The sequence below is a fragment of the Jaminaea rosea genome, assembly GCF_003144245.1.
Source record: "Jaminaea rosea strain MCA 5214 unplaced genomic scaffold BDZ90scaffold_1, whole genome shotgun sequence".
NCBI lineage: Eukaryota > Fungi > Basidiomycota > Exobasidiomycetes > Microstromatales > Jaminaea > Jaminaea rosea.
Genome location: NW_020289975.1, coordinates 1,368,279 through 1,389,257, shown reverse-complemented (window position 1 = coordinate 1,389,257; position 20,979 = coordinate 1,368,279). Strand labels below are relative to the sequence as shown.

Sequence of the window (20,979 nt, the reverse complement as noted above, 5' to 3'; positions counted from 1 at the left end):
AGCTCCTCGACCTGCACGGCAACAAGCGTCCGAGGCGCGGCAGGCGGCGACGTGCCTCGATTTTGTCACCGATCCACACACTTCACCCCTCCTAGACCGCTCAATTAGTTCCCACATCCTCTCAGCTCGAGCATATTTGCTTTCGCTCCTTCATCTCGTTCCCAGCATCTTGCTCGCTAGCATCGTATCATGGCCTCGTCATCACGGCTCATCAGCATCTTGCTTGCGGCCCTCGTCGCAGCTGTCTGCGTCTCAGTTGCTAATGGACAATCGAGCGTCTCTTCCACATCCAGCCCCTTGTCGTCCTCTGCTGGATCGTCTTCCTCTTCTGCATCTTCCTCTTCATCCTCACTCCCAGACACGACACTCGCCCCTCAAACATTCAGCTTTCAAAGGTACGCTTCGGTCGACTGCGTCGCGCTGGTCAAACATGCACTGACACAAGTCATCCCTGCTCTCCCCATTCCTCCTCCTCTACTCTTGTAGCATCGGCCCCGTCGGTCCTGGTAGTGTTGCAACAGTCATCAATGGCACTTCGACGACAGTCGCAATCAACACGTCGTCGTCCGTCAACTCAAGCACCATCAGCTCGTCATCGACTTCCCTGAACCTGTCAACCGTTAGCCTCGGCCTAGTCACCACCAGAGCTTCAGACGCAGATCCCTCTGCGACGAGGATGGGCGGTGGATCCTCAAATGCAGCCATCGCTGCCGCCCGGTTCCTCCGTACCAGCAGCTTCGAAGGTCTGGCAGGCGTGACAGCAGCGTCGCTCCTTCTCGTCCTTGCCGGCGCCGTGCTGCTGTGATTGTCGCTAGCGAGGATTGTCTCCGGATTTGTTAATACTACTCTAGAAGCGCATCATTGCGCTGCACCGCTCGCGGATTGCCAAATGATCCTTTGCTCATACGAGTCGTATCGCCCCCTATGCTGATCATCTTCCATCGCCTGGCTTTGTCCCTCCTCGACGCGGGCGGCTCGTGCATGAGCGGCGTCGCACCCTTTGTGAGCCCGCGCTGCCGCGTCTCCGCTCATTTGTGCCTTCGCGGCCTCCAACTTTGGCTTTCCTTACCACCTTGCACAGCGAGACGGGCTTTGCGGCCTTGTCGCTATTGCTCCTCATGCCTCTCGCATTATCATCTTCTACCACGCAGGCTCCATCGTCCTCAGTAGCGTGAAACCATCTTCTCGCTTGCGTACCTCGGCGAGGTCACGCCACTTTCCCGCAGTATGGACGGGGGCCAGATTGCGATCCCAGATCTCGATGACGAGTACTTCGATCTTCCCAACCCGCCATTTGCCTCAGGAGGCGGAGCAGGAAGTAATGGCGGCGGCGGCGGCGGCGGCGGTGGTGGTGGGGCTGGATCAGGAAGCGAATCTGTTCGGACAGGCTCCTTTGATGATCTTCGAGGTCCATCAAGACCTTGGCTCACTCATGGCCGCTCCGGGTCTGGGACCAGCGCCGACTCCGGAGAGTCTTCATCGATCAACCAGCAGCAGCGTAAAGAGGGAGGTCCAGGTGGCTGGTCGTTCCCCCGCAAGGGCTCATTTGCCAGTCTCAAGGCTGCATTCAAGGGACAAGGAGGAGGTGGTGGTGGGGCTGCAGCCGGCGGGCCCGGTACTCATGCGACTTCTCTGTCGGGCCCTCCTGACAGCGGGCACCCTACTACATCTCATCGACCCTTCGCTCGCACGACGAGCAGCAACAATGCGATCAGCGCCACTCCGACTCGACGCAAAGGAGGCCATCAACGCAATGATAGCGAGCTCTCGTCCGGACCGTCCCGTACACCAGCCGCCCCTCTCCCCTCTGCTCGTAGCCATCATGCCCAGCAGTCTTCCTTCTTCTCAGAATACTCAGCGGGCCATGCGAGCTCGTCAGGGAGCCAACAGCTACACAACATGCCGCCGCTACCTCCCTTCCCTCCGGAGCACTATAACAACCCGATGCCGCCTATTCTCTCCAACGAGGAGAGTGCGTTCCCTTCGTCTTACCCGACAGCGCCGGATGAGACTGCGGCCGGCTACTTTGATGGCTTTGATACTGGCGGACCTTCTCAGGCAATGGCTTGGCAGGGGACAGACGCCATGCTATACGGCGGCCGATCGTCGAATTGGCCGGGAGCAGCGTTAGACGCAGGGCCATCAGGAGTAGCGCAGGCTGCGGATCTACCGACTGGCATCGGCTGCGTCGATCCGCAGAGCCCGTCAGACTATGCACTCAATGTGCTCATGTCACGCTTCCTCTCGCGGACGCAAGTCAAGATCCAGGCGGTGCTTGATCATGGGCTAGAAGCGGAACCTTTGCTGGAGCCATCATTTGGACCAGGAGTCGACGACGAATTTGACACTCTTCTCGGCTCTTTGGCTCACGTGTCCCGCAACAGCCTCAAGATGGTCCTTGAGAGCCTCATCAACTGGCACACGATGCATCTCGATGCAAACGTAGGCGCAGAGACGGTGCGGCGAGCGATGTCAGAAGCTGCACACCTTTATGGAAATACAGCGGCGACGGCCGCAGGCAGCAATGGACCACCAGGAGTGAGAGAAGTCGCCGCTACGTTGATGCGGAGGAAAGCGCTCGCCACCACCTACCTTCTCTCGAGGAGTCTGTCAGAGGTGGCGAAGCAGATGCAGCTAGGCGAAGCGGGCGCTGCTGCAGATGCTGAGGTTAATACGCTCTTTTCGACCATCTTTGAGCTACTGCAGAACTGCAGCCGTAGCCGAGTACCTCGTTCAAGCATGCAGAGCCAGGCTTTTGAGTCAGTGTCAGAGCTGCTGGGTGAGCTTTCTCGCAAGTACTTCATGGGCATCGGCGACCGCTTCGTCTCGATGCTGGAGCATTGCGCCAAGGTGCCGCCGTCGAAGAATGTCGAGCTCGCACAAGAGACTGCGGTGCAGGGTATGCGCCACCTCACCATCACCGTCTTCCCTATGGAGCACTTTGAGGAGGGGGCGGAATTCCTAGAGACCATCTCACGCTTCTTTGTCGGCGCCCATGGGCAACGGGTCAAAACAGCCTATGCTGAGACGTTGACGCACCTCATCCTGCCGGTGGCCAAAGCAGCGTCCGCTGAGGTCAATCATCCGACTTGGGCAAAGGTTATGGAGACGATTGCTCCGAGAGCGGCCACAATGGCAGCCAAGCCTCGATATTGGTCCGTCGCCTTCTCCCTCTACGTCGCCGCGTTGTGTGCGTCGCCGGAAGAGCAGTTCCTCCAAGGTATAGCTGGGAATTGGGGCTGGATCGCTTGCGTAGACGTCGCAGTTAGCAGGTCCAAAGATCGCCCCTCGAGGCCCATCGTCATGAATACCGCGCTCCGACTTATTTGGGTTTACATGTTCCGCTGTCACGAGAGCAGCAACACGACGACGAAGAGACTTGACTCCTTCTACCGACAGTGGTTTCCTGCTGGGCGATCCACTGTGCTCCCTTCTGAATCAGTCCTCGCGCCACACATCCATATGGTCCATCTGGTCCTGTATCGCCACTTTGACTACGGTCGCGACCTTGTACTCGACTTCCTTCGTCACAGCGTCCTCAGCGGCAGCACACTCTCTCTGCAGCCAGAGATCATCACGAGTCAGAGGATGATCATCGCTATTCGAGCCATCCTCTTAACCCTCGAGGCCTATGTCAAGACCGAGTCTCCGCCATTTCCCATCGCCGATACCATGACGACGGCACTGGACGCTGTGGGAGATGAGCTGCCTCCCGATTTTACATTTCCCCGCCCGGACACGGCGGACGCACAAGCAAAGTTCAATGATCTCATCGGCAAGATTGCTCTCATCTGCGACCACCAAGTTGGTACATCGACCGTCTTTGACGAGAGCGTCATCGTCATGCGTACCCATAATGTGGCTCAGAACGGCAGCCTCATCGACCACGAGCGCAACTTGATCCGCAGCCATCCTCGCAGCAAGCTATCCGTTGCCTACGCTCGCGATCAGCAGCCGTACATGGATCTCCTCAGGGCCTGCTTTGACTCATGGCCTCGCTGTCTCAGCTCAAGCATCCCATTTGCAAGCGTCCTATCCTGTCTCTTCAAGGCACACTGGAGCGGCGATCCTCAACTCGGCGAGGCAGCCTCGCAAGCACTGAGGCGTATCGCACGACAGCGTAAAGGAGGTGCAGGAGCCGTCGTCTCTGGCTTTGGTCGCCACATCTTCCGTGCAGAATCGCTATTCTGGGAGACACATCCTCACCAGATCGCTCTCCTCCCCAAGGTCGAGGCGGCGCTACGACTCTGGACGGAGTTCTTGAACATCTGGCTTGGCCAACTCAGGGCGAGCAAGACAGACGAACAGAGCGGCGTGGACGCCAAGATGGAGAGGACGAGCGCGTGGGCCATCACTGACGAGGTGGAAGCCTACGGACTGCTGCTGCTCTGTTCGGGCTACCGTCATCTCAGGCGGCAAGCCATAAGCATTCTGCGCCTTGTTGCCGTCCTCGACGAAGCCTTTCAGACGCCAGGAAGTGGCGGTCGCCCGCCCTCGGCAGCGGAGCCGGCTCGCATTATCCACCTCCTCGACCTGCCCTGCCGTGAATTTTGCAATGTGGACGATCCACAGCTCTCCGCTGAGCAGAGGCAACGAGTGCAGGAGTGGACAAGGTCGAACAGCAATCACCCTTTGAGCGACTTAGCAGAGAGCGATTTCGTCATTGAACATTCGCTCTGGCAGCACGTCCTTCCCGGCCTATTGCGGATGTGTCTTGACCACTTTCCAACGACGGTCGCCGTCTTCCGCTCGCATGTCACGAACAGAGTTCTTAGCATGGACGCAGCCGTCGCAACTGCTGCGGGTCTCGTTCCTCGCGCTGCCACAACGATGGGCGCAGGCGGAGGATCAACTACGAAGACGATGCCGACATCATCATCATTGTCGGGCGGCTTGGCGTCTGCCCCGCAGGGAGGTGGCTCAGCAGCTGATCAGACGTTGATGGCTGAGCACTGGAAGTTCTACATTTTGGCTCTGTGCACCTCCACGACCTCCACGGAAGGCTCAAGAGGCGCTGTCTCACACCGTCGCCAAGGCAGTGACCCCAGTTCTGGCGAGCGAGTCATCGCGGCTCGCGACCTCTTTCAGAAGCTAGTACCCTTCCTCGCTTCGGATCAGGTCAAGTTCAGAGATGCCGTAGTCGTTGCGCTGGGCAACATCAATGTCAACTTGTACCGTACCCTGCTCGAGACACTGCAGGCTGTCAGCTCCCAACTCGTTGAGTCTCGTGTCGCAACGGGCAGGGGCGGCGCTCAGCCCCCTCGCCGTCACGGTCGACTGCGAACTGCGCTTGGTCACGTTGTTCAGTTGACGTCCTCGCACATGACGGAGCAAGCGCTTTCGGAAGAAGCGGTCGTCAGCCTGCTCCTGAACTGGATCAAGGATACCTTCAATCTCCTCAGCGAGCATCGAGACGTGCAGTCCTTTTGGGACCTCCAGCGCCTCAGGCGCTTCTTCTGCGGCGTCGTCGAATCGCTGTACAGCAGGATGTGGCCAAGAGGAGGATGCGATCGCTACTTTCCGTTTGAAACCAGGCACAAGATGTTCGCCCTCTTCGCAGAGTGGTACTCGTACAGTCAGTCAGCCAAGGATGGACCAGGCAAGCTGGCAGCACTGCTGGCCAACGTTGCCGAGCAGCTGCGAGACGACAAGCAGAGGGAGTCAGTTCTTGCATCGTTGCGAGAAGACACGCAGTCGCTGTCCTTCCACGCCAGCGACGCCATGGCGACGCTTTGCCAAGGGCCCATCGCAACACCAGACGTGCCTAGCCCCTACACGTCGCCGTGGCTCATCGAATGGCTCGAGGGTCTCTTCAGGAGCCCAGTACCGACAAACCATGGTATTGCGCGAAGAGCGCTGCGCTCTTTGCTGATCAACAATGGCGCAGATGCAAATCTCCTGGCTGCCGTGATTGACAGCGCCTTTCACGAAGCGGACAATCTCGCCTCGCCGAGATCCATCTTTGCTTGCTTCTGCGACACGGCTGTCGACAGATCGGTACCGCTGCAAGCAAGGATCGAAGTCCCACTGCACCACATCCTGGTCCTCACGCTCACCAAGCTAGGTCACTCAGATGTTGCGATTCGCCGCAAGGCTCTCGCGCTGATCGAATGGGCATCTCGACGGGAAGCACCTTCGCTGTCGCTGCATCACGTCGATGTAGGAGTAAGCAGCCCGTTGCCAGCAACCTATCTACGCGCCCAGAGGGATATTTCGGCCTTTCTCGCCCATCACTTTGGTACGCACAAGGTTGCCTTCGTCTGCGAGGCTACTGCCCGTCTGAGCGACATCGACTCATCGAGAAGATCGACGACGCTCGGTCTCCTGCCGGACTGGCTTAGGGACATTGACCTGCTGCAAGGTGCAGACTCAGCCGGTGGCGGCAACGAGATTACCTACTGCTCGCTCTTGGTCCTCTCCAATCTGCTCTCCCTCACCGTCAAGTATGGAGATGAGCACAACTTCGAGATTCAAGACGCCTGGGCCAGCCTGGCAGAGGGGAGCCAGGTCTTCTTCAACAGCAATGCCATCGTCAAGTTCCTCGTCGAGCAGGGGCTGTGCTACCGTAGCGCGGCCTTTGTCATTCACGCGAAGCGAGTTGTCTCGTGTCTCTCTCAGACCATCATCGGCCCGCCGATGTTTGACGAGCTCTGCGCTTTCATCGAGCCAACGTCGGTCATTCCCGTGCCACGAGATCAGGTCAACGTCCAGCCCAGCGCCCCAGCGCATCGCAGTCTTTTCAGAGCGAATCTCGACATCCTCCTGCCCCTGTCGTCCAAGCAGCAAGTCTTCTCCCCGGGCCAGCTGGCCCTCATATTTATAGGCGAGCTCACCTACGAGCCCTCAGATCAGCTCAACGCCAAGCTGCCGACGCTCCTACACGCCATCTTTGTGCAGATCGACAGCGTCATTCCCTTCGTGCAAGAGCAGGCCGTAGCTACTTTCGAGCAATTGCTGCGCAGCTTAGCCTCGATGAAAGCTGCGGCGATGGGCGGGGAGGCTGTTGCGACGGCAAAAGAACAGGTCGAGCAGCTCTTCAGCAAGGGTGCGGCCAACTTTTGGTCCCACATGGATCTTGAAGTCACTCTGGACGAGTTCAAGACGCCACGCAAGATGCGATACCTACTCAGCGAGACGCTGCGAATCTTGCAGCCACTATCGCCAGGCCTGGGGGAGCAGTGGGCGACCGTGGCTCTCTATTGGGCAACATCAGGCCCAGTGCGGCACATTGCCTGCCGGTCCTTCCAAGCCTTCAGGATCTTGCTGCCACCAGCGACGCCCACGATGCTCGCCGATCTGCTCGGTCGTCTCTCGAACACCATCTCCGATCCCAACATCGATATTCAGTCATTCAGTCTCGAGATTCTCTCTACACTAACGGCGCTCATCAAGTCGACAGACCGTCATCGGCAGGACATCTTCGCCCAGGCATTTTGGGCCGCCGTCGCCTGCCTCAGCACGGCCAATGAGCGCGAGTTTGGCGTTGCTCTTGAGATGCTCGATGGACTCTTGGACAAGGTGGATCTTGGCGACACGGAGACAATCAATCTGCTACGGAGCAAGTGTCCCGAGGGATGGGACGGTGATGTTGGCGGCATCCAGCCACTCGTCCTACGCGGTTTGCGCTCGTCGGCTACATCAGCTGCGTCGTTCAAGGTGCTGATGCGCGTAGCCAAGATCCACAATAGCGACCTCGTTGATGCTTCGCCGGACCGCATTGCCTTCCTACTAGTCAGCGCTCTGCCGTGGTTCCTTCAAGCGTCCGACGCTACGGTCAAGGATCCTGCCGTGTTGGAGCTTGCCGAAGACATTGCCGTGCTGTGCGAAGCCGAGGGGCGCGCCGACATTGCTCGTGTTGCAACCTCGATCGCCAGGTCACGCTTCAGGACGAAAGACGACATGACTCGCCAGGCAGTCAACTCGATTCGTACCCATTATCTCCCGCGTTTAGGTCCGCAGCTAGCTGTCAATCTACTCGGACTCACCCTCAACCAGCACGAGTGGCTGCGCAGCAACACGATGCAAGTGCTCAAAATTTTCTTTCAAGCCATCGATACGCGATCTCCCGCCTTCGCCAGCTTAGGCTCCGAGCTGCTCATGCCCCTCTTGCGGCTTCTCTCCACCCCGCTTGCAGCACAAGCTCTCGAAGTGCTCGACGAGCCCATAACCATCCACGGTGGGCCTACCGCGAATCAGATTCTGCGCATGAGCCTGCAGTGGGGGCGACCCAATAGACGCAGGGAGCAGGGGAGCGATGCCTCCATCTTTGGCACACCGGACGATAGCGGGTGGGCGGTGGCGAACCCGCAAGAGTTGACGTCGAGGACGCGCATCAATATCCAGGCCGTGTTCAAAACGTGCGAGCTGACGCTCGACGTCTCGCCGCTGAGCATCGTAGACTTTGTCAATGAGGACGACTTCTATGCTGCTGGAGGTGATCAGAGCATCGGAGGAGGGAGCGTAGGCGGTGTCACCGTTGGCGGCGTGGACGCAAATGGGGAGCCCTTTGCAGCAGGCGGAGGTGGCGATAACTTGGCAAGCTTGGGAGATATTGTGTCGCAGCTGCATGACCTTTCTGCCTTCTTCACGGATGAAGATGGCGGTGGCGAAACGGGTAGTCCCTCGACACCAGGCGCTAACAACGGAGCCAGACGTCTGGCATCGGGTGCGGGCAGCATGGCCAACGGGTCGCTCTACGCCTTGCAATCCGGTCAGCACCTCGGGCATCATGCTCATGCCGGGGAGGGAAGTAGTAGCAGCATCTCGATACCTGGGGAGGTCTCAGCACATGGCCTTGCCATCAACGGCAACGGCAGCGCACGACCATACGACATCGATGAAGACCCAGACTCGGAGTATGAGGAGGACGAAGAGGATGATGAGGAGCTTGCGGGCACGATGGAGACACTGGCGAGCAGTGGAGGCGCTTGGAGCTCGAACGAGACGCCTCGCGCTGATCCAATGAGCCACCGCAACGGTCATGGCGGCAGTCATGCCCCCAACGGTTCGATGGTAGCAAGCAGTAGGACCAGACAGCGGCCTTTGCTGCCAGGCTCCGTCTCGACCGACGCCTTTCCCATGGATTATTCGACTGACGATACACCCAGTCTTGCTTCATCCTCGACTTGGACGACGGGTGGTGGACTTACAGGAGCGATACGAGGAAGAGGTGTCCCGATGGAAGATGCTGGACAGAGGTCAACTGTGGACGACGAGGCGTCGTACGGAAGCAATGGATCCGGCTACTCTCCTGCAGGGAGAGTGGGAGGGAGCAGTACTCCCGGGGGCAGTAACAAGAGAAGGTCATTCTTCTACAGAAAGGGGTACGCGTGAAGGGTGTACACGAGGGGGGCCAAGAATCATGAAAGGAGAGTGAGCGCTCGCAGTGATGTCTATTTGGGGATGCATGTTGTCATTGTACGTCCGTCATGAAATTGGTGATGCTCGCTCCTTGCATTATGTGCATTATCCTCCCGGACTGCGCTCTCGATGACGAGCGCGTTCTCTGTCCGTGTACCTGTCCCCCTCGCGATACCCATCATCTCGCCGTCTGTCTCGACCATCCTCGTAGCGCGAGGACTCTCCGCCGTGCCTCTCTCTTCCCGCGTCCCGGCCACGCCTCTCGTACGGTCGATGGTCATCGCGCCCTGAAGAGTAGCCACGAGAGTCATCTGTTGCCCGACGGCGGTGATCATAAGGTGGTGGTGATCTTCTCCTTCCTTCGTTGCGTCTACGATCATCATCGTAGCGCCTCCCGGCATCCCCTCGCCTACGGTCGTCATACCGCGATTTCGGATCACGCTCGCGAGAAGGTGGAGGTCGTCGTGTCATCTCGGCGTCATCAAAGACGAGACCTCTGCTGCCATGCATCGACGAGGAAGGCTCATATGAAGTGGGCGGCGGACCTCGCTGACCTCCTCCCCTGCTGCTACTCGGCGGTGACTGTGACCTAGCCTCTGCCCAAGGAGGCAACCTTTTACCAGCGCCTACCCTAGATTGATTCCACCTGCCCGCCAGTTTGCTCACACTCTGACTGAAATCCACCCTGATCCTCGCATTATCGATCAGCACGGCATCCATCTTGAAGTAGGCCTGCTCCGCGCTCTCCTTCTCGTCAAACTCGACGAAAGCGTACTGTAGCGAGTCGCCCGTGCGCTTGTCCTTGACTACTTCGCAAGAGAGGACCTTTCCGAATCGGCTGAAGATGAGCTCGAGGTCTTCGGAGCGAGTGACAGGGTTGAGCTTGCAGACGAAGAGGATGTTCTCTGGCGGGCGTACCTCAGCGAAAGGAAGATCTCCCACCATCTCCAACGTCAAGGCAGCAGCGGATGAGTCGGCTTTTCTGCGGGCTTCTTCCTTTTGCTCGGCCGTTAGTCCACCGTCCTCGCCATCAGCGTCCTCGACATCTTCGCCATCGCCGAGGCGGATGGAGGCAAACTGCTCTGGTGTGGGTGATGGAGTGCGCGAGGGAGGCGAGAGGCCGACTGGGTCATCGAATGGGTCGTCGAGGACGTGGACTCGACGGATCCGGATGTCCTTGAGCGGGCGATGCGAGTCGTCCACGAACGCCGAGTTGATCTTGTCGAGGGCTCCACCTGATTCTTGGCCCTCGACGACGGTGCCAAATGGAGCATGCTTGCCATCGAGGTAGTCGATAGAGTCGGCGAGGGTGATGAAGAATTGGGAGCCGGCTACGAGATCTGAAGACTCGCTATCATCATCATCATCATCATCGTTATCAGCTAAACGCCTGCTACCTGATGGCTGAGAGAGCGCCATGGAGACGGTGCCTTTCTGCCGATGGTTGAGGTGCCGTGATCGCTCTGGCTTGAAGTACGGCGAGGCCAGATAGTCAGGTGATGCTGTTGGCAAGAGGTTCCATATCGAGACTCCGCCTTTGCCCGTAGAGGTCGGGTCCCCAGTCTGTGCGAGGAAGTTCTTTTGGACACTGAAGAAGGCGCAATAGTTGTAGCGATAGAGCTTGCACAGCTTGAGGAAGTTAAGGCACGCCTTGGGCGCCTGATCGACGTCGAGGTCGATGACGATGTCACCTGCGCTCGTCTCGAGGAGCACGCTCATCGCGGCGGCGGCGGATACTCCACTTCTTGGTCTTGATGTCTTTATGGCCTTGCCTGGAGTGGTATTGGTTGGTTGCTTGATTGCCTCCGGAAGAACGAAAAGCGCAGCTCTTGTGCCGCGCCGGGGCCACCGCCAATCAGCCTCCGCCCTGCCGTGGTGTGCTGATCACGCGTGGAGCTCTTGCCTGGACTGGGCTCGCGCTTCTTCCTTCCACACCATATCCATCCACCTTCATCATGGCAAGCTCGCGCGTCTACATTGGCAAGCTGCCCCAGGATGTCCGCAGGAGCGACATCGACGAGCTCTTCAAGGGCTACGGGGTGCGTGACACCACTACTCTGCCGTCTGCATCCCGCGATTGCGTCGCTGACCATTTATCCTCCGCATCCCACTTCCTCTTCCTTGCAACCGCGCAGCGAGTCCTCGATGTCAAGCTCATGGGAGCCTATGGCTTCTGCGAGTTCGAAGACCCGCGTGACGCTGAAGACGTCGTCAAGGTACGTTTGCCTTCATGAGGCTCTACAATTCTCTCTTCCCATCTCTCTGCACTCTTGCCCGCTCTCGTGATCTGGATCGGACCGTCCCCTCCTCAGTCTGCGCTTGTGGATGCTGGTTGCCAATGCAGGGCAAGCCTTAGGCCAGGCTAGGATCTGAGGCCCGGTACCGCTTTCAACGTCGGTCTGCTTGTGGCATCTGCTTCCTCGGCGGTCCTCCGGTGGGCCAGCTCAAGATGGGCATCCATCTGGTTTGTCGAGTCTGGCCCAGCTTCGCTTTTCTCTTCCATTCGTGATGATCCCTGGTGGCAGGAGGATCTCTGGCGCATCTTGGTCTGGCATTCTGTTTATGGTGCAAGACTGGATGCCTTGGACGATTTAGCTATCGATTCCTCTTAAAAGCATATCGGACGGACTCGAAGGATGCGGTTGAAGGTCAGCGGCTCTGCGTGGATCGAAGCTCGTACTTCATCACACGCAGCCGGCTCCACCCCACTGGAGGAAGGCACGAAGGGGATCGCAAGCACTCAATGGTCGCCTTTACTCATCATTCTCATTCGACTGACGCTCACACCATCGGCCGCAACCTCTCTACCTCTTGCCACTGCCCTGTCCTCAGAATTGCGACGGCGCCGACCTCCTCGGCAACAAGTGAGTACGGCACGAATCGGGTCGTCGTACCCACAGCACTCCCTCTGACGAGCCTCTGCCCTCCTTTCCTCGCAGGATTCTCGTTCAGATGGCCAAGGACAACCGCCGCTCTCGCGACCCCTACGGCTACCCTCCCCGTGGAGGCTACCCCGGCTACGGTCCTCCTGGCTACCCTGACCCCTACGGCTATGGCCCTCCTCCTGGCTACGGGCGTCCTGCTCCTCGCATCCGCCGAGGTGAGTGGGCGCGTGCGACGGTCGAAAAGACGCCGAACACTCGAGCTCATCTTCATTCCCTCGCGCGCAACGCAGGCAACCACCGCGTGATTATCTCTAACCTGCCTCCTAACACAAGCTGGCAAGATCTCAAGGACATCGGCCGCGAGTGTGGTCAAATCTCCTTCGCCGACGTCGACCCCACCCGCCCAGACGAAGGTATCCTCGAGTACTCGAACCGCGACGACATGGAGCGCGCTCTTGACAAGATCGAAGGCCTCGAGCTGCGCGGCAGTAAGCTTCGCGCCGACCCCGCCCCCGAAGGCCCCCCTCCCCCGCCCATGTCCGGGCGTGGAGCCATGGGACCTGGAGGACCTCCCCCTCCCCGCGACTACGGCAGCCCCTATGGCGACCCATACGGGCCGCCTCCTCCCCGCGGCGGTCCTGGACCTCGTGGGGGGTACGGAGGTGGGTACGATGACCGCTACGGCCCTCCTCCTCATCACCGAGACGACCGTGACCGCTATGGCCCTCCTCCTCCGCGCGGCGGTGACCCTAGGGACCGAGACTTCTCGCCTCCCCCTCGCCGCAGGAGCGACGATGATGTGCGCAGGCGTGACGACCGTGACCGTAGCCCGCCTCCTCGCCGTGAGCGCGACTAGTGTGGCAGCCAAAAGATCGGTCAGCCAGCCTTGATGAGCATTTATGTATGACTCTGCCCCTCGCGCAGCCTCCCGCGCACTTCTCTGTCCCTATCTATCTGGCCCGGCCCTTGAGCAGAAATCCAACGTCTCACTGCGAGAAGGCTGAATGAGCTGAGAGTGGGCACGTCGTCAAGACAGACGCAGAGAGCTGCGCATCTTGCCCGCGTGCTAGAACCCGTCTGAACAGGTGCAAAGGCAAGGCGACTGCGAGACGATCAACTTTGACTTCCGCAGCTCAAGTCTTGCCATGTTGCGACTGGGACGGGGCGTGCTCACGGCGGCCGGCAAGCCCGCAAGATGATGAAGCAGCAGCGACTGCCAGAGGTGACGAAGAGACAATCTCGACAGCAGACGTCGCGAGGCTCACCCGAAACGAACCTGTACGGCAGCGACGACAAGGATGATCAGATTGAGCACACGTGCACCTGGAAGAGGTCTGTGATGAATGGCGTGACGAGCGCACCGCGGCAAGCATTGCTGAGTTGAGCACCACCTCTTGGCCATTCCAGGCCCCCATTCGGCCAAGCTTCGAGCGTGCGAGAGTCAAGCGGCGGCGTCTCATTGATTCTCCTATCGCCATTCGTGAAGGCAGCAGCAAAATTTGGATCATAGCCAAGAACGACACTAGAGAAAGGCGAAGCACGCGAGGGGAAGATACGACGGGGAGCGCCAAGACGATCGGGTGGAAGCGAGCGTTGTTTACAATGAGGGGTTGCGAGAATAGCAAACTGGATGTTCCAAATAGAGATTCTCGTCGAGATTATGAATGATCGCTTGGAGAACAGCGGGAGGGCACGCGTCCGAGTGATCCTTGCTTGGAGACGTTGGATGCTTGGCATTGGCAGCAGCGGCAGTGTGGTGGGGGCGGGGTATGGAGATGTGGGTGGGACGGGCGAGCGAGCGAGCGATGGCTTCGCATTTCGCCGCACATTCATCGCTACGATGAGCGGACTCGTCGTTCATTCATCCTTGAGCTTGGCGGTCACTCGCGAATGTCTTCCTCACGCCATGAACCGTGACGAGGTCTTTGTGAGGTCAGGTCAAGGCCTGCTACGCCAAGCGCTCACTTGTTTCGGCATTACGAGCTTCACGACTCGCCGCAATGTAATCTCAAACTCGTGGGCAAAGGGCATGGCGACATGTGAGAACTTTGAGTGTCAACGTCGAGTGGTCATCAAAGAAAGGGCCCCGCACACGAAGAGGCGCTTCTCAACGGCAAGCCTTTGGGCTCTGGCTTTGGTGGCTTCGCCCGATAAGAGATGCCGCCGCAGGGCGAAGACGAAGATGCCGCGCTTCGTCGTGCGACCTTTGCTACGTTGTGCGCGTTTGATGTGGGCCCCGGCAGACCGACGTCGACGCTGCGACGCCTCCCATTCATCACTGATCAAAGCTCATGCGGGTCGGAGGGACGGGTTGCATAGGAGGACGTTGCACGAGCACGACGTCAGGCGCGGCACAGGGCTTCTGTCGGCTCGGGAACAGGTACAGGGCGTTGCAGATAGAGAGCGAGCCACAAGCAGCGACGAGCATCAGGGCGAGTACGTCGTGGGATCTGCCGATCTCGCTCATTGCTGCGTGGAATATGCGGCGACGGCGGAGGGATACCATGGTCGAGGCTCGAGGCTCGAGGCGCAGAAGGCGTTTACGCTTGCGGCAGCGCGACGTCAAGTCCGGGACTGCATGCGTGAAGGGCAGGGGGCGAGGCGAGTCGTCGAGTCGAGCTTCTGAGTCCAAGCAGCGCATCCTTGCTGCCGTCGTACCTACGCCCCCGTCTGAAGCAGCTAAAACAAGTTTTGTGTGTGTGTGCGTGTCGGCGAAGACTCGTCGTTGTCGATTTTGTTCGGACATCAGGCAAACAAAAGTCACGACACCCACACGACCAAGCAGTAGTGACAAGCAGATGCCGTAGGTCGGCCCATCGTCTGGGAGTGGCTTTCGTTCCGTGAGGCGCTGCTTCCAGCATGACGACATGAGGATCGTACTTGCCGCTGCCTGCTGCCACCGCTCGCGTCGCCCTGAGATGTCGCGAACCGCGAACGTCTGGACCTGATGACCCTGATCAGCCTCACGACTCGCGAGCTTGAGTGTGGCTGCCTCAAACCTTTAGGCCGGATCCATCTCAGCGCCCCGGTCCTCCGTTCTTCTGCCGAGAAACTTTACCCTCGTCAACGACCGAGGATGAATTAACTGTACCATTTTGCAATGCCGCCGACGATGGTCAGGCCGATGGGCACCGACACGGCGACGTGCGAGAGTCATGGGCGCCGCCATCTGCGAGGCTGCGAGTGACTGCATCGTTCTGATTCAGTGCCTAGAAAGACGCTGGTTTCGTACAGAGGGCAAAGTCGGTCGCGGCATTTTGCTGCCGCGCTGCTTAGTTGCCACGCCGCCGCCGCCACGCCATGGCCCTGGCCCCGTCTCCGCATCCCGTCGTCGCCGTACGCAGCCAGGCAGTCTGAGCCGGGCGAGACGAATGGGCGTCGTCCCCTCGACGAGCATCTACGATGCGGCAGCGCCTCGAGAAGAAGTCTTCTGAGCGCCTCGAGGCAGGCAAGCGACAGTCGGGCGAGCCTGTGGCCTCCAACACAAGGCTAGACTTAGTCGGCACCTTAGCGCAAGAGCTCGAAGCGTCGAGCGTCGAGCGTTGAGCGTTGAGCGTCAAGCGTGGCATTCGTCATCGCAGCAGCAAGCGTATCAATCGAACCCGGGTTGGCTTGCTGGTCTGTTTTGATTGCGAGGTGGGAGATCTGCAGCAGCAGCCAAGCCGCGAAGATCAGCCTCGTTTCGTACACACACTCGTTTCGTTTGGTCGCCTGCCTCGCCGCCTCGGAGCCCTCTGCCCGCCGTTCGTTGCCGTTGTTGCCGCCTGCCGTCGACTGAACACACACCAGCTTTGCGTCCGCGTGTGGGTGTGTAGAGTGTGTGCGTGCGCAAGGTCAATTCCGGCGACTCTTCTTCTACGTTGCCTGCCTGGATGCCTGCCTGCCTGCCTGCCGTCCGCGCCCTGCGCTTTTGGCCCTCGCTACAAAAGGAGACTTAGGGGGCGCCCAGCGAAAAAGCCGAGACAATCCTCGCCTCGACCCGCCCCCCCTCTTCCCCCCGCCGCTCGCCCTCTCAAGGAACCGTCAAGACGACGAAAGCTTCTTGTCTTTCTTTCCCTACCACCCGTCCCCCTACCACCAGCCGACATCACTAACCCCCCTTTTCCTCCTCCCTCCTCTTCATTCCCCCCCACCCCTCTTCCTCTTCTCCATCGCCGTGCGCGCTTCCAAGATAGCGACACCACCAATAACATCGCAGCGCTCCTACAAGTAGAGCAGCTCTGATTGCAAACGCAGCGAGCGTCGTCGACACACACACAATCAACACCTTTGCATCACTTCCCACACGCAGCAAAGATGTCCGACTCATCAGGCACTCAGCCTGAGCTGCAGCACTCCAAGCACGAGGAGGCTGGCGCTGCCAACGACGAGTATGGCACCCTCATCGAGTTCATCCGCGCTCAGAAGCGCAGCACGGGTGACGAGGAGGGCAACGATGGCTCCAAGATTGTCAAGAAGCGCTCCCTCCTCACCCCGTGGAAGACGAGGGAGGTTCGCGTCAACAAGGAAGGCGAGGAGGAGACTGTAGCGGCCAAGGTCCCTGCCAGCTGGTGAGTAGGCATGCTATCAGAGATGTGATTTCCAATCTTTTTGCGGCGGTGGCCGCGGCGTTGGCAGCAGCGACGACGACGACGAGCGTGCGATCAGTTTTCTGTCCATGCTCTTCGTCGTCTCCGTCATCGCCACCGCCACCACGACGCTCTTTGTATCTCGTATCTCGCTGTCCCGTCCCTGGTCATCTTTCGTCGCTCGTCGCTGTCCTGGCCGGCTCGTTGGCTCGATGCTGCAATCTGGCTTGGCTCGCCGGCAGCTGCTGGCTGGGGCGGCGGCGGCGGCGGGGCCGCGGGCTCTGATGCTTGTTTTGGCGGCGACACAGGCCTAGTGCCTCTGCGCCCCTGTGCACCTTCCGCGCGCGACAGAAAAGTGACACAGGGGCGGGGGCAGCGAGCGAGGCAGCAATGCCTGTGCTTGGCAACGTCTACTGTGCAGCACGCTAGCTCGCAGCACGCAGCGTGCGCCAACGCTACCAACCCCTCGTCGTCGATACCACGACTTGCCACGACTCGCTCGCCCACCTTCTCGCTACCACTATGTCGAAGAGCGAGCGAGCGATTCCCCTGCTCCTCTGTGCTCCTCCATCTGCTCTCCTACCACTCTGCACAGCATGCTCACCATGACGTCGCTCCTCTCACGCTCTTCCGCAGGCTCGAGACCGACATGACCCACGGTATCTCGGAGAGCGACGTCGCCAAGCGTCGCCAGCAATTTGGTTACAACGAGCTTGAGTCTCCTCACGAGAACCTCATCATCAAGTTCTTTGGTTTCTTCAAGGGTCCCATTCTCTACACCATGGAGCTCGCCGTCGCCCTCGCTGGTGGTCTTCGTGACTGGATCGACTTCGGTGTCATTATCGCTATTCTGTTGCTCAACGCCTTCGTCGGATGGTACCAGGAGAAGCAAGCCGGAGACATCGTCGCCCAGCTCAAGGCTGGTATCGCCCTTCGTTCCACCATTGTTCGTGACGGCCAAGAGCACGAGGTCGAGGCCCGCGAGCTCGTTCCCGGAGACATCGTCATCGTCGAGGACGGCAAGACGATCCCCTGTGACGGTCGCCTCCTCGCTGACTACGACGACAAGGACATGAGCCAGGCCAACGCTATCCGTGAGAAGATGGAGGCCTCCAAGCACAAGGGTGCTGGCGAGGACGAGGACGATGACGCCGGTGTCGACAAGGGACCTGCCATCATTGCTTGCGACCAGTCTGCCATCACTGGAGAGTCTCTCGCCGTCGACAAGCACATTGGTGACACCGTCTTCTACACCACCGGCTGCAAGCGCGGAAAGGCCTACATCCTCTGCACGGACATTGCCAAGCAGACATTCGTCGGTCGCACCGCTGCTCTCGTCCTCGGCGGCAACGAGAAGGGCCACTTCCAAAAGGTCATGGACTCTATTGGAACTGCGCTCCTCGTTCTCGTCGTCGTCTTCACCCTCATCTTCTGGATCGGCGGCTTCTTCCGCAACACTGGTATCGCCACGCCCAAGGACAACAACTTGCTCGTCTACACCCTGATCTTCCTTATCATTGGTGTCCCCGTCGGTCTCCCCTGTGTCACCACGACGACCATGGCCGTCGGTGCCGCCTACCTCGCCAAGCGTCAGGCCATTGTCCAGAAGCTCACCGCCATTGAGTCCCTCGCCGGTGTCGACATCCTCTGCTCCGACAAGACTGGTACTCTCACCGCCAACAAGCTCTCGATCCACGAGCCCTTTGTCTCCGAGGGCGTTGACGTCAACTTCATGATGGCCGTCGCTGCTCTTGCCTCGTCGCACAACGTCAAGTCGCTCGACCCCATTGACAAGGTCACCATCTCGACGCTCAAGGACTACCCCGGCGCCATCGAGGAGCTCGGTGCTGGCTGGAAGACGCACAAGTTCACCCCCTTCGACCCCGTCTCGAAGCGTATCACTGCCGAGGTCGAGAAGGACGGCAAGCAGTACGTCGCCGCCAAGGGTGCCCCCAATGCCATTCTCAAGCTCTGCAACCCCGACCAGGAGACTGCCGCCACCTACCGCAAGGTCGCTGGTGACTTCGCCTCGCGTGGTTTCCGTTCGCTCGGTGTCGCCATCAACGAGAACGGCCAGTGGAAGCTCCTCGGTCTCCTGCCCATGTTCGACCCTCCTCGCTCTGACACGGCCGCTACCATCGCTGAGGCTCAGACTCTCGGTGTCGGCGTCAAGATGCTTACCGGTGACGCCGTCGCCATCGCCAAGGAGACGTGCAAGATGCTTGCTCTCGGCACCAAGGTCTACGACTCTCAGCGCCTCATTGGCTCCGGCGGCATGGCTGGCTCTGCTATCCACGACTTTGTCGAGGCTGCCGACGGTTTCGCCGAGGTCTTCCCCGAGCACAAGTACCAGGTCGTCGAGATGCTCCAGAACCGTGGCCACTTGACTGCTATGACCGGTGACGGTGTCAACGACGCTCCCTCTCTCAAGAAGGCCGACTGTGGTATCGCCGTCGAGGGTGCCTCGGACGCTGCTCGCTCTGCTGCCGATGTCGTCTTCCTCGACGAGGGTCTCTCTACCATCATCACCTCGATCAAGGTCGCTCGTCAGATCTTCCACCGCATGAAGGCCTACATCCAGTACCGTATCTCGCTCTGTCTCCATCTCGAAGTCTACCTCGTCCTCACGATCCTCATCCTCGACGAGGTCATTCGTGTCGACCTGATCGTCTTCCTCGCCCTCTTTGCCGACGTCGCCACCATTGCCATTGCCTACGACAACGCGCCGCACGCTCGTCAGCCCGTCGAGTGGCAACTGCCCAAGATCTGGATCATCTCGACGATCCTCGGTCTTCTTCTTGCTGCCGGCACCTGGATCATCCGCGGTACCCTCTTCCTCAACAACGGCGGTATCATCCAGAACTTCGGTAACACTCAGGAGATTCTCTACCTTGAGGTCGCCCTCACCGAGAACTGGCTCATCTTTGTCACCCGTCTCGGCGGTGGCGAGTCGGACATCACTCTCCCCTCGTGGCAGCTCGTTGGCGCCGTCCTTGCCGTCGACGCCCTCGCGACTATCTTCTGTCTCTTCGGCTGGCTCTCTGGTGCGCCCAACCGCAACCCCATCACCGCCCCCCACGGCGGCTGGACCGACATCGTCACCGTCGTCCGTGTTTGGGCTTACTCGATCGGTGTCACGGTTGTCATTGCTTTGGTCTACTTCATCTTGAACCGCATCCCTGCCCTCGACAGGCTGGGCCGCCGTCAGAGGTCTGTCAAGAACGAGATGCTCGAGGACTTCATGCAGAGCATCCAACGCCTCACTATCATCCACGAGAAGGCGGAAGAGGGCAAGCCCGACGTCTACTCGATCCAGCAAAGGCTGGAGGTCGAGGACGAGTAAATCAGCGTCTGATCTTACCCATCGCAGCTCTAGCTGGCGAATACCTTCGCCGCCGCTCGATGTGTGGTCGAAGTTGCTTTTCTCGACCCCCCTTCGCCTCACCTTCTTCCCCCCCTACTCTCAATCGCCGTCATTGCCTCATCTTTTCCCGTGTATCTCACTCCGCATTATCGATCCTTTCGAGGACCCCACATTCTTTTACATCTCTTCGTCTTCACTCTGCTCTCCAATACCTCTTCTTTTCTCCACATCACAGGCGCGACGGCGATTCTCCCGAGAGTGCGGCGATGCTCCTTCCTCCCTTTCGCCTCTTCTCTCTATCCTCTCAACTCCTTCTCAGTTAAGATCATCTCGTGCACTCGTAGCTCTCGATCTTTCTCAAGATGAAATAGAAAAAGCTAGTACAAAGTTCCATCGCATTCCCCTCCGAGAGCTGTGATGTGGGTGGGCGCGAGATTGAAGGCGGGCACTTTGGCTCTCCGTGCTAGCGCTGTGTGGCCCGTGCCACGCGCTCCCCCCTCCAAACCGAGCTGCCTCTCGATCTCGACTCGACGGGCGCTCAGCATCGCGCTCTCTCTCTTTGCTCCCACACAGGGCAATTACACCCCACCTCGCCACCGCCGCACCTCGCGATCATCCAAACGCATCTGCCTGTCTCACCCAACACTCCATTCCAACCACGTTCCCTCTTGCTCGCTCCTCCGCACGTCCGTCTGTGCCAGAGCGATGGCTAAGGTCGGTGCGCAGAGTGCACGCACGCCTGGCGATGCTGAGCAGCCCGAGTTGGCCAGTAAGCTTGGGTTTCAGCGCTCTGGAGTTGCTG

General features: G+C 59.4%; 5 protein-coding genes across 5 annotated transcripts; 3 read left to right on the top strand and 2 right to left on the bottom strand.

The window, feature by feature from the left end:
• Positions 1-189: 189 nt before the first annotated feature.
• Positions 190-9,333, top strand: BDZ90DRAFT_225274 (hypothetical protein; the record flags this gene model as incomplete). The annotated part of the gene is made up of 4 exons (XM_025504661.1): positions 190-395; positions 487-801; positions 852-1,002; positions 1,171-9,333. 4 exons carry the CDS (start codon positions 190-192, stop codon positions 9,331-9,333), a joined length of 8,835 nt encoding a protein of 2,944 aa, XP_025365071.1.
• BDZ90DRAFT_229481 (cyclophilin-like protein) lies at positions 9,171-11,162 on the bottom strand. Its single transcript, XM_025505084.1, has one exon. The coding sequence runs from the start codon at positions 11,077-11,079 to the stop codon at positions 9,466-9,468; it is 1,614 nt and encodes a 537-aa protein (XP_025365070.1). The 5' UTR covers positions 11,080-11,162; the 3' UTR covers positions 9,171-9,465.
• Positions 11,163-11,315: 153 nt separating this feature from the next.
• Positions 11,316-13,755, top strand: BDZ90DRAFT_225272 (RNA-binding domain-containing protein; the record flags this gene model as incomplete). Its single annotated transcript, XM_025504660.1, has 7 exons — positions 11,316-11,399; positions 11,496-11,576; positions 12,193-12,224; positions 12,300-12,460; positions 12,536-13,087; positions 13,433-13,577; positions 13,653-13,755. The coding sequence occupies 7 exons, from the start codon at positions 11,316-11,318 to the stop codon at positions 13,753-13,755; spliced, it is 1,158 nt and encodes a 385-aa protein (XP_025365069.1).
• Positions 13,756-14,066: 311 nt separating this feature from the next.
• On the bottom strand, positions 14,067-14,966 carry BDZ90DRAFT_229480 (hypothetical protein). Its single transcript, XM_025505083.1, has one exon. It carries the CDS (start codon positions 14,710-14,712, stop codon positions 14,521-14,523), a length of 192 nt encoding a protein of 63 aa, XP_025365068.1. The 5' UTR covers positions 14,713-14,966; the 3' UTR covers positions 14,067-14,520.
• Positions 14,967-16,248: 1,282 nt separating this feature from the next.
• Positions 16,249-20,573, top strand: BDZ90DRAFT_229477 (putative PMA1-H+-transporting P-type ATPase). Its single transcript, XM_025505082.1, has 2 exons — positions 16,249-16,795; positions 17,450-20,573. Exons 1-2 carry the CDS (start codon positions 16,542-16,544, stop codon positions 20,154-20,156), a joined length of 2,961 nt encoding a protein of 986 aa, XP_025365067.1. The 5' UTR covers positions 16,249-16,541; the 3' UTR covers positions 20,157-20,573.
• The last annotated feature ends 406 nt before the right edge of the window (positions 20,574-20,979 follow it).